Below are 11,361 nucleotides of genomic sequence, written 5' to 3'. Positions count from 1 at the left end.
GGTCTCGACATCGCCTCATGGTTTTCGTCCAATGCATTCTAATTACTCCACTGGCTTCTAATGGCATGACATTTTGATTTCAGAGCCTACCAAAATAAAATGAACCACATTTTATGACGACTACATTTATAATAAGATGCAGATGGCAAAGGAAACAGATGCCTCTGACATCATCTCCCGTTTGCCTTTAACTTTTGCAGACACTGGCAGTCTGTAAACTCATTCAGAGGGATGCAGGGTAAGTCCGGCAGTATTCCAATTCTGTTTCCAGTCTAAAAAAACACTGGCAGCAGCAGCATTGCTTTCTCTGAGTCATACAGTGATCATTCCACAAAAAGAAATTGGATTCTAAGTGTCAGGCTTTAATGCAAAATTAATCATCAGGGGAAAAAAAAAAAAAAAAGTTCCCACAAATGTCGGGACTTCAACAATTAGTAATAATGGATTGTTTTGCATGACAGTGATGGAAAGGACAGGGTGTGAGTGGTGTGAGGGGACCAGCTGTAGCTCAAGGAGGCAAGAAAGAGAAGAGTTTTAAACCGACAAGCGAGTTGAAAATACTCTACCAGCCCTTGGCACCCAGACTGTTCAAAGACGGACTCCTTATTATTTCTAAGTAAAAAACTTGAGGCTTTTCAGATCACTGTTTCGGACCTGAAAAAAATGTTCATTCTGTATTTTTATCTGTATTTCCCAGAAGGAATTCTATAGTTCTGATAGGAGCTCTCACCATTTCCCCAGTGATATCACTGAACATTATGAACATTATACACAGAAAAAAAAAAAATTTTTTTTTTTTTTTTTTTGGTGCAAGAAAAATGTGTTAGAAGATCTTTTAAAAAAGATAAGGAACTTTTGTAGTCCATCTTGAAAGCAAGAGATGCTTGGGCAAAGCAGCAATTGAAAGGCCTTTAGCAGTATTTGAGGTTCCACGATAGATCAGCACAGTTACAGATGAGGGAGACGGCTGGACAAAGACCTGTAAAATCTTCTTACCTCCCCATCATATAACCTCATCCATGCCTCTAGCAGGAACATTTCAGCAGAAAAAAAAAAAAATTCAGAAACAAAGGCAAGGAAAGTAGTGACATAAAAATAAATCCTCCTAGGCCAAATACGGTGCCTAGTTTTAAAATAATCTCTGTGCAAGTAACAAACTGAACACGCTCACGCAGGCGCGCACACACACACAAAGTACAAGAATAAACAAACTCTTCACATCCACAAACCAGGCTGCAAAGGATTAGTGCAAATTTCTGCTGACCTGCAGCATTTAGTCCGTAAACTTTGGGTATCCTAGACGTTCCATCAGTGTCCAGCAGATGTTCTCAATCAGCTTAATTTCATCTCTAGGCAAGTTTTGTTTCCAAACATTAGTATTAGTTGGCGATATTTCCCCTTCATAGGGAAGATAGAAAAGGTTTGTGGAGGTGGCAAATAATATTTGGTTTAAACTAGCAGGAGACAAAGGTATTCCAAGAAAGGTAAAAATCCTTTCAGTGGTTTTCTGAGGAAAATGTACGATATCTTCAAACTTGATCAGCTGGTAGCTGGTGGGCAGCAAATCTGTATTTATTCTCAGGGCTGCGGCTGTGTTTGCCAGCCACAAATGGGACAACAGGGAGACTGCATCCGACTTGGGTTTTGCTAATTCTCTCCTCAACGATTCATACTCGAAAGCATAGCCTGAATTTAAGTTGCATTTGCCTTTACCTCCCTCTATTTTAAACAATTTAGCTAAGTGCTCTGGTACATTTTTCAAAGAGTAGAGACTTGGTTTACTACTGTACAGCATTGAATAAATCCATGCCCGAGGGTCCCTTACTATGTACAATGCCCTCATAGAAGCTCCTAAAACTTCTTGAAAAAAACGAAGCTTTAAGGTCCAGCTCCCGCTGCTTAAGCTGAGCACAGGACGCGCGCTTGGGTAATAGACCAGGTGTCTCCTCAAAGCCCTAATGTATTCAGCATCTCTATCAAAGGTGCCTTTCATTCTACTTCTTTGTTCGGGCAAAGATTCTCTCCTTTTCAATTTTCTTTTTTTGTCCTTATTTGCTGTAAAATATTGGGCCAGTTTACCCCTACTGGGTTCATGCAGATGGATATTTTGTAAATGCAGTTTTGTGTCTTGAACTAAGGACTGCAACCAGCCTCGGAGTAAACGGAAATGCACACTGTGGATCTCTGATGCCTTCCATTCACAGGCATCTACAAATGAGTCGATTTCGAATTCAGTTTCAGGAATTTCAATGTAGGTTGTAGGAACTCTGATGTAGAGAAAATCACTACTGTTGAAAAAAAGTTGTTTGAGAATTTCAGCTCCTGAACCAGGAAGTGAGGTAATGACAACGTCGGGAAGATGGAGGCGGTGCTCCTGGGAAGACGAAGACTTCGAGCTTGCCTCGGCCTCCGTCCTTGCCCACTTTGCACAGAGGGGCTGAGTGCAAGTGCTCCACACATCCAGCAGCTCAATAAACCACAAGGCAATGACAAGGATTAAGATCCACCGCATTAGCTTTCTAAAAGAAAGGTAAAACCGCCACTGAAAGGTCAAAATCACCAAGCTAATGCACAAAATCAACCCAACTGCTATATTAAATTTAAATCCAAAGGGGAAAATAACCCTATCCTGTCTTACGGACTTTGCTATTGCTTGAGTGCCCAAACCAAATCGGGTTATTTGGCCCTCATCAGCCACATTGGCAAAGCCACCAAAACCCAGGTAATCGAATCTCGTCTTCAAGTTATGGTAGTCAGTTACAAGGGACACAACATGTTCAGTATTATTGACGTTGAGAGAAATCTGAAGTCCAGAGTTGGAATTATCAATAAATCTGCAGCTGGAAACATTGACATACGGTCCATAAAAGACATACGCAATCCTTGTGATTGTGGATTCCATCTGAAATGTGACATTAACGAACTGAGTCCACCGTTTCTTAAATTCAGCAGCTTGCTCGGCTTCCTGTATGCTAGCAATGGGACTCCTGCCACGATGATCAAACCAGAACATTCTGTAGTGTGCGTCCCACACGTCCATCATGGCGCCATTGTACCTGTTCAGAAACCTATACGGGATGTACTTAAAATCAATGTCCAGATTATGAAAGAAGGCACTGACAGTTTTTATTGGGGAACTGTCTTGCCTCTCAACGTGATCGACAACTAGCAAAGTTTGAGAATTTAAGAGGAGCAAAGCACGATACACACTTTTCAGCTTCATTGCTGAAGAGTAAGCAGACACGGCTTCCCCACTCACAAATATCATCTCTCCATGTTGAGAGGCAGTAATGATCTCCCCCGCCGCATCCCCAGCCTCCTCACCGGTCCACTTAAGCCACTGTGCACACTCTCCCAGCTGACCTTCCCAGGGCTTATTACACTGGCTTGTGGGGGACGGAGCAAACACCAGTACGTTGTTAAGGTGGCTCAGTTTGGGTCCATAGAGAGCTTCCGAAACAAATACTTGCCCGTTGGGGGCGAAAGTAAATGAGTTCTGATCTGGATGTTCGTGTCCTGGGTTAAAGCTTCGCCACCCATCAATCCAGGAGTATGGCTGAAAGTGAACGATGTCATACACGGCTCGCCCCCCTAGCTTCCCAGATTTAAAAGACACAAAGGTATTGGTCTGTGTATTTGGCAACCCGGCCCCATAGGTGACAACACCCCAGTTAGGGAATGTGTGCATTTTTGCGGTACCATATTCAGCAGGAGGCTGTGGGGTGAGCTGAGGATCATACCAGATGAACTCGGTGTGAAGAGTACTCCACCTCTGGGCAGTGGAGGGGACCATTGGGCCATCTTTAGGTCGGTGCCTTCTAATTTGCTGAGCTAACCAATTCCCAGCTCCATTCTTTAAGATAAACTTATCCAAAAACACTAACTGGCTCTCTGGACCATAAAACCAATTATAATTGGAATCTGCTATACCCACAGTTCTCTGGAAGCCTGGTAAAAGGGTGGCATAATAGAACCAAAAGTGCATTTTTAACCAGTTGTTATCCAAGTTGTTGATGTTGAAATGACGCTGGGCTAGGAAAACATACTGTGTGACTGATTTAGCTGTGTAGCTCCCATAGGCCACACCTTCATCCAAAGAACCATCGACAATGTGATTCAACAGAAACATCGTCTTTTCCATCACATCTACTACAGCCTGTTTCCATATGTTTGCTTTAGATCCTTTATCTACCCCAGTCACCAAAGCCCCGGTGAGTAACGCTATCATGTTAGTAGCCTGGTGATTATGGAGAAGTTGTTTGCCCCATGAACGGACCTTGGAATACTCATACATTTCCTCTGTAACAGCCCATATTTTTTCCAGGTATTTTTGTCTTCGATGATCATCCAGTAGGTTATACAAAAAGTCAAAGGCAGTGGCAAACCCTGTTAAGGAATGGCCAACGGGAACCTCATCCCCTGGTGCATTTTCAACCAGCCAGTCTTTGTAGCCAACCATCCTGTCCATATATTCCAAGACAAACTCAAAGGCAACTTTGTCTTCCGGACATAACAAACAGTACAATGCTAAAGGAGGCAGATTGTTACCATAAATCTCATTCCACTTGGCAGCAAAATCAGCATGCCTGGGTGGAGGTAGGTAGTATGTGGGGTTGGACAGCATAACTGTGACTGCACTTCTGATAGCTCTAAAGAGATGCAAATGGCTTGTACGGGACTTCTGTCTCATTGCCTGGATTTCCCCAGCATCGAAATACAAACTTGGATGAAGCACACTTTTTTTCAGCTTTTGATGGGGTTCGAAATCTTGCACTTTCTGTGTCTTAAACTGATCTATATCATCTGTGAAAACTGTCCAGTCAGAGTAATTGCTCACAGATTCCTCAAAAGTAGAGAAAGCAAACATCACTAATGCTAAAAACAAGAAATGTCCTGTAAACATTAACGCCATGATCCATCGGGGAGTTCCTTCCTTAGGCATACATGTCAAAAACAGTGCTCAATGTATTTCCCTCTGCCTGGAATAAAACATACATTTAAGGCCTTTAACACAAAGACTATAAATCATATGTACTGTGAAATCCAGCTGACGCTTGGTTCATTCAAAGCAAGCTGAGTTGCCAAAAAGAGAAAACTTATACTGTCTGTGTCCCTGACACAGATCTGCTTCCAATAAAACTTCAAGGAATGTTAAAACCTGTATGTTTCTGTATCACATAGCAAACAGTGGTATAGTCAAACACACTAGAAATTCAGGATTTACTTCATTTACACAAATCTATCTAACATGAAGAGTCAAAACACACAGTATAAAAAAAAAAAAAGAAAAGAAAAAGAGTAAACACTCCAGAATCTGAATTAAAAAGTTGTTCCTAGGGTAGGAAACCATCTCTAGTGATAAAAATCACCCACATGTACGATGCTTGTGCCAGTTTGCCCAAAGGAGCTCCTGATGTACTGAAATTCTTCAAGTCGACTTGGCTGTTATCTCCTTCCACTTTTTACACTTTTGCTTTGAAAATTTTTTCTTCTTCCATTTTTGGGAAAAGAACATCCTCAACAAGTGTTCAAAGTCCTACTTGGCTTTAAAAAATCAAAATTTCTGCCCTCATTCCAAATCTGTCTTGTTCAGGCTTACTTACTCATCACCCATTACGACCCAGAGAAAGCATTTTCATGTCTTCTTTTATCAGCTTCATTTGTACAACTACAAGAATCTAATCTCTTCAGCCACCTAGGTACTTTTTTTCCAATCATGAAGTAGCCACCAACTGGGAGAGAAAACTCCCGATTCACCAAGAGGGACGGTTCTTTTCTGTTCCTTTTTCATGACACTCCTTTCTGGAGGAAAAACAAAAAGAAATTCTCTGAGGCTACGGATATGCCGGAAGTGGACATGAACTGATGACTTACATGTTCTACAATCTCTTGACAGAAATTTTAGAATCACAATAAAATCTGTAACTGAATACCATCTAAGTTAGCTCAAGTGATCCTTTTTTTTTCTTACACTTTTAAATGGACAGATTAGGAGAACAATGAATGGCGGCAGATGACAAGTAGCTACAAATGCAACTTTCCTGCAGCATTTATTTTAACTGTGGCTTGCTTGACTCCTTTAACGTGTTTTTATTCAAGGGCGGTTAAACAAAGATGAGATTCCTGCTATCATTCTCGTTGATTTGGTGGCAAAGGACTCAGGGACAAAGAGCAGAGGTTGAAAAGACCTTTTCTGATTCCGGTTAAGGGATTCGCTTTATGGGATCAAAAGGCACCTTGTATGGGAAACTACCGCGACCAGTCACGGTTCTCAAAGGGGACATGATGGCCACGCGTGGGAGCAAGCAAGCGGCGCTCCGACCTCACCTGCGGCCTCGGCGTCCGTCCTCACGAGAGGCCACCAGAGGGAGCTCAGACCCAGACTAAGGTGCAGCGTCGCCTCTGCCCGTCCTCGGGTTTGAAGAGCCTCACCAAGTTTCAGTCTTGGACAAGTCTCCTCTCCGTAGGAAACATCAACGCTGGAGTTTCCTGAACCGCCCCGCCTGTTGCATTTTTTTTTTCGTTCGCCTCCTCGAACCTACGAACGTGCCGCTCCCGGCCTTCGCTCCCCAGCCTCGACCTCTGGCTGTGGTTTGGGGACAACGACCCCTAAATGGCCAAGTCCGCTTACCTTCCGCAGATGTGGACGGGGTCTCCCGGCTGCGCTGGGCCCAGGGAGGAGGAGGTGGAGAGTTGCAGAAAACTGCTCCGCACCGGGAGCCTGGCCGCGCTGCCCCCCGCAGGGCTCCCCGCGCCCCGGGCACGGCACCCCCCCCCCCGCGCTCCAACAGGCTGCGGCCCCACGCTTGTCCCCCGCCCCGCGCCGCGAGGACACGCCCGCCCTCGGGGATCGCCGGACGATCCAGGCAGCCCCGCACCGCGGAAGGCAGATCCGCGCGCGATGGGCGCTTTCGCGGGCGCTGAGTCCAGCGGAGCGCTAGGGTCCCCAGGCCGCGACGCTGCCGCGATGCCGCCGCGGCCGCCGCTCCTCCGTGCCAGCTCCGGCCGCGCGGCCCGGGGAGGGCGAGAGACAGCGATGCGGGCCGGGGGCGGGGCGGGAACGAGACGGGGGCGGGGAAGGGGCGGGGCCTCAGGCCCGGGAAGGCGGCGGGTGGGGAGGCGAGGGATGGGCGGGGCGGGAGCGAGACGGAGGCGGGGCGGGAGCAAGACGGAGGCGGGGTCAGGGGCGGGGCCTCGGGACCTGGGAGCGCGAGAGACTGTGACCCGAGCCGAAGGCGGGGCGGGAACGAGGTGTGGGCGGGGCCTTAGGCCCGGGGCGCCGTAGGGAGAGCACGGACTGCGATTCGGGAAGCCGGGAGGGAGGGCGGGGCCAGGGACGCGCCAAACGCCCCATCCCCGGATCCCAAAGCGAGTCTGTGGGTGTCTCCAGCAGCGCGAGTGCGGGCTGCGGTGGGGAGGGGGACTTTTAGAAGCGCAGTTGTCTAAAGACCTGCCTGGGTCCTGCAGATATTTATCCTTTGGTCATCGGAGGACGGACGGGCGGGCTGGGGCGGGGGGCGGAGAGAGTTTCGGGGCGTGATCCAAATACCGGGAGAAGCGGGAACAGGCGGGGTCGCGCTGTGGGATGTCAGGAATTACCCGTAGCACGAGCAGCGGGTGAGGACAGCAGGAAAGACAGGCAGCTTGGCCGAGGTTGCTGTCACTTAGAAAGACAACGTCGATTCACCAGGCTAATATGGGATGACTTCAGAGCTCCGATGCTAAAGATCAGAGGAAAGCAAAAAGGATAATCCGTTTTATGGATTGAAATCATTTATCTGGCAGTATAAATCTGAAACGGTGTGGGACAAACGAGTGGAAGGAATCTTTTTCTCATTAAAGAAATGGGAAGCGAAATTCGGTGAAGACCCACAGATGGGAGACAGCGTCTCAGTCGCTGTGACGCCGCCGGGGTGCAGCTCCAGGGTTCGGATTTGCCAGAGCAGCTGTGAATCCTGTTGTACTGGACACTGGGAATTTCTCGCAGATAATCTGAAATTCCGCTTCCTCTTGAGCCTACAGGGTCTGACGTCAACTATCACAGTGATATCGTAATCATAGATCAAGAGTCATATGTTCTTCCAACTGAGCCAGACTGGTGCCCCATATCGTAATCATAGAAATCCAGTGAAACATCAAACCTCACAAATGAACAGCCCATCGGTTGGGGATTGGTCATAGCTTCATTTCCCTCCACCTCCATTCCATTTTGGTTAGTGGACAGATCCGTCCGTTAAGAAAGGAGCAACCTTGCTTAGATCACTTCTTGGTAGAACTAAATGGTAGACCATAACTAGCAGAAGACATTTCAAGTAACTTACCTTGGAGGTGAAATGTGGCTTTTACCTCATTACTCTTCCACTTTGTCGACTTCGGAACTCTACCCCCCCCCCCCCTCAAATGGCCAAACTTGCTTTTGCTTTGGTCTCCCTGTAACTATGCTTATCTCATTCTTTTCCCTGTGGTGTCCTCTGCCCGGCGAACCCCCGTTCTTTCATCATCCTTGTCTAGCGCAGATGCTTCAATTTCTCTGTAAATACCTCTTAGGTTTCCCTAGTAAGAATGAATTATTCCAGTACTCTATGATTTGTATCTATATTCAGTCTTTAGATCATTTGTTTTGTGCTTAATATTTCACCTGACTCCTGCGCTCTCTTCAAAGTTCCTCAAGTCATTAGCCGTTTCTCAATCCCTCTGTAAGCACTGTGTTTGCTTTTGAGATGAGCTGGACCTTTAACAGTTGGGTTCCCATAGAACATTCCCTCTGCCGCTGACGTTCATTCTCAAGCAAGGGTTCTCCTTTGAACTCCCAAGTACAGAAATTCCTCCAGAAGTGTCTGGATGTCCTTAGGGGACCCAGTGTGGCTTCTAGCTTCATGAGAGTTGGGGGAAAGAGGAGCCCAAATGCAGAGATTCCTGTAACTTTTTCATAAAGGAGCTTTGGAAACTGCCAAGGAATTAGTGTTAGTAAACACAGTGAGGAAATATGCAGACCCTTTCTCAGAACAAAACATGTGGTGGGGGTTCTTTCATTCTGTGGATCCAAAGTTCCTCATGATGCCAGGGCAAAGTGAATCATGGAGAATTCTTCTGAGCTCTACCATCTACTAGGCAAATAGTTAAACTTACCTCTGATTTTTTTTTTTCAGGTTTATTCACATCAGTATGATCATTTCCACTTTGTAGTGAATGAATTAAGGACAGACATTGTGGTCTTTCAGTTTTACCCCACATATCTTCACTGAAGCAGATGCACCTAACTTCTCAGTATTTCCAGATGAGCTTTCAGGTTAATTCATTTTGAACAGGCATCATCTCCCAGTTGGGAGTGTGTTGAGATAAATAAGAACTATTGCTAAACAATTCAAATCATTGGCAGAAGGGGTGATAGGTAAATGGCACTATGCAGAATAAATACAGTCTTGTTTCCTGTGGACAAAAAAATGGATAGCTCCAAATACTGCTTCTTCCACACATGAAGATGGTACAAAGTTAGTTAATTATAAATAACGCATCCAACCATAGAAGAGATGAGCTGTATGTTACGTTATTGCACATTAAAAACCTTTATGAGTGTGGCAAGAGACACGTATGCCTACAGCTGCTAAATTCAGAATCCTGGAGCGGTATCTTATTTTAATATAAGTGGAGAACAGTACAGTCTATCACTCTAGGAATTTCTCACTATATAAAAGTTTCTCAAATCTATGTGAACTTTTGCTCGTGATTTCAAAGAATTTATGAAAATTTGTTTTCTTTATTTGAACGTCTTCCAGCCCTATCCTCAGCCAGCCTACTTAAAACAGAGATGGTATTTTCTGGACTAGATCCGCCAAGGCAGGAGCCTGCTTGTCTGCCGGCCTTCCTTCCTTCCTTCCTTCCTTTTCTTCCTTCTTCCTTCCCTCCCTTCTATTCCTTCTTTCCTATTTCTTTTCTTTCTTTTCTTTTCTTTTTTTTTTAAATTCTCATCGCCTAACCCAGAGCCCAGCACTTTTGTCTTGCGTGTGTGTTGAATGTTGAACATGAATTATCACCTTCATTTTATGGCGGAAGAAGAAAAAGTCATAAACGGTTGCTGAGTTCTAAGCAGAATCAGATACTTTTTTACTCCAACTGTGCTGAGAAGCTTGTTACCACACAATCAGTAGTTGGAGCTTTCTTGGGGTGACTTAATTCAAATGAAAACTAAGACTGGGAAGTTGGCCAACATTTTAAGGAGAATTTCTGCAAGAATTTTCTGTCTTCAGATAGGTAAATTCCAAGTCCTGAGCCTTAGAACATAAGGTAAACACAATATCGCTTTACAGGAAGATAAAATGGAAGCAGTAATACAAGCCAAAACACTACGTAAAGTCCCTTGACCGAAATCTTATTTGTCCATGATCTGTTATTCTGGTGGACTCTTGACAATCGGGGAAAAGATATGCAAGAAGCAATTGCTGTGCATTCAGCAGCTGACCACACACAGATCCCCAGTGCACGGGCTTGCTCCAAAAGCAGGCACTGCAATCAGGGGATGACTTTGTTATTCTTCTTTAGCATAGCTCTTCCTTGAGATGGTTTTGGCTGTGAGAGCTCAGATGCAGATTTCCTGAACCACTTACCAAGGCCAGATGTATATTATATTGATCCATGAGCACTGTTAGAACTAGTGTTTTCCCCAGAGTTGGGAGAGATAGCAGCTGCGAATGTACAGAAACCGGCACCAAACTTAAGCTGCAAATTTTATTGCACAATTGGCCAGCAGTAATAGGCCACACCAATAATAAAGACAAAACCACAGATTTAAAGCAGGCAGTAGAATCTAGAAATACTCTTTCTGCAATTGCTTTGAATACAAAACGTCTCAAAATGACAGGGAATTTGCCTGCAGAGTTGCTAATGAAGATGTGGCTGTGTGTGCCCTGAGTTTGTTTATCCCGCTACGCAAGAGTCTGTATGACAGCAACTGGATTTATAAAAATTTAAAAATACCACAGCCAAATTCTGGAGAAAGAAGTTTCCCCAGAAGTCTACTAAAACCCTGGGCTCATAAATGGGAGGGTTCCTTGCTCCCACATCTGCATAACATACAGCTTTGCTTTCACTATGAAAGAAAATTTTAGGCAAAGTGAAACTTACAAGGGGAGCACAAGATGGGGCTGTTTCCCCTCTCCCTCCCCCCTCTCAGAGACAAGTGGTTCTCAAGCCGGGGCAGATCTGAAAATGTCTGGAGAAATTTCTGATTGTTCCTGCTCGGGGACAAAAGACTGTGGACATCCAGTGGGGAGGAGCCAGGGTTGCTATTAGACATCTTATGAAAGGCAGAACAGCCTGCCCCTGACCCCAAATAAAACACTATCCTGCCTAGAATGTTGACAC

The 11,361-nt window shown here is 45.3% G+C and overlaps 1 protein-coding gene across 1 annotated transcript; it reads right to left on the bottom strand.

The window, feature by feature from the left end:
- Nucleotides 1-793: 793 nt before the first annotated feature.
- On the bottom strand, nucleotides 794-5,082 carry DSEL (dermatan sulfate epimerase like). Its single transcript, XM_082698917.1, has one exon. It carries the CDS (start codon nucleotides 4,940-4,942, stop codon nucleotides 1,274-1,276), a length of 3,669 nt encoding a protein of 1,222 aa, XP_082555043.1. The 5' UTR covers nucleotides 4,943-5,082; the 3' UTR covers nucleotides 794-1,273.
- Between the last annotated feature and the right edge of the window lie 6,279 nt (nucleotides 5,083-11,361).

This window comes from Mustela nivalis (assembly GCF_964662115.1).
Source record: "Mustela nivalis genome assembly, chromosome: 14".
NCBI lineage: Eukaryota > Metazoa > Chordata > Mammalia > Carnivora > Mustelidae > Mustela > Mustela nivalis.
This window is presented reverse-complemented; position numbering and strand designations above follow the sequence as displayed.

Excerpts from the sequence above, each read along its gene's own strand:
- DSEL (XM_082698917.1), bottom strand. The coding sequence starts at position 4,942 with ATGCCTAAGGAAGGAACTCCCCGATGGATCATGGCGTTAATGTTTACA.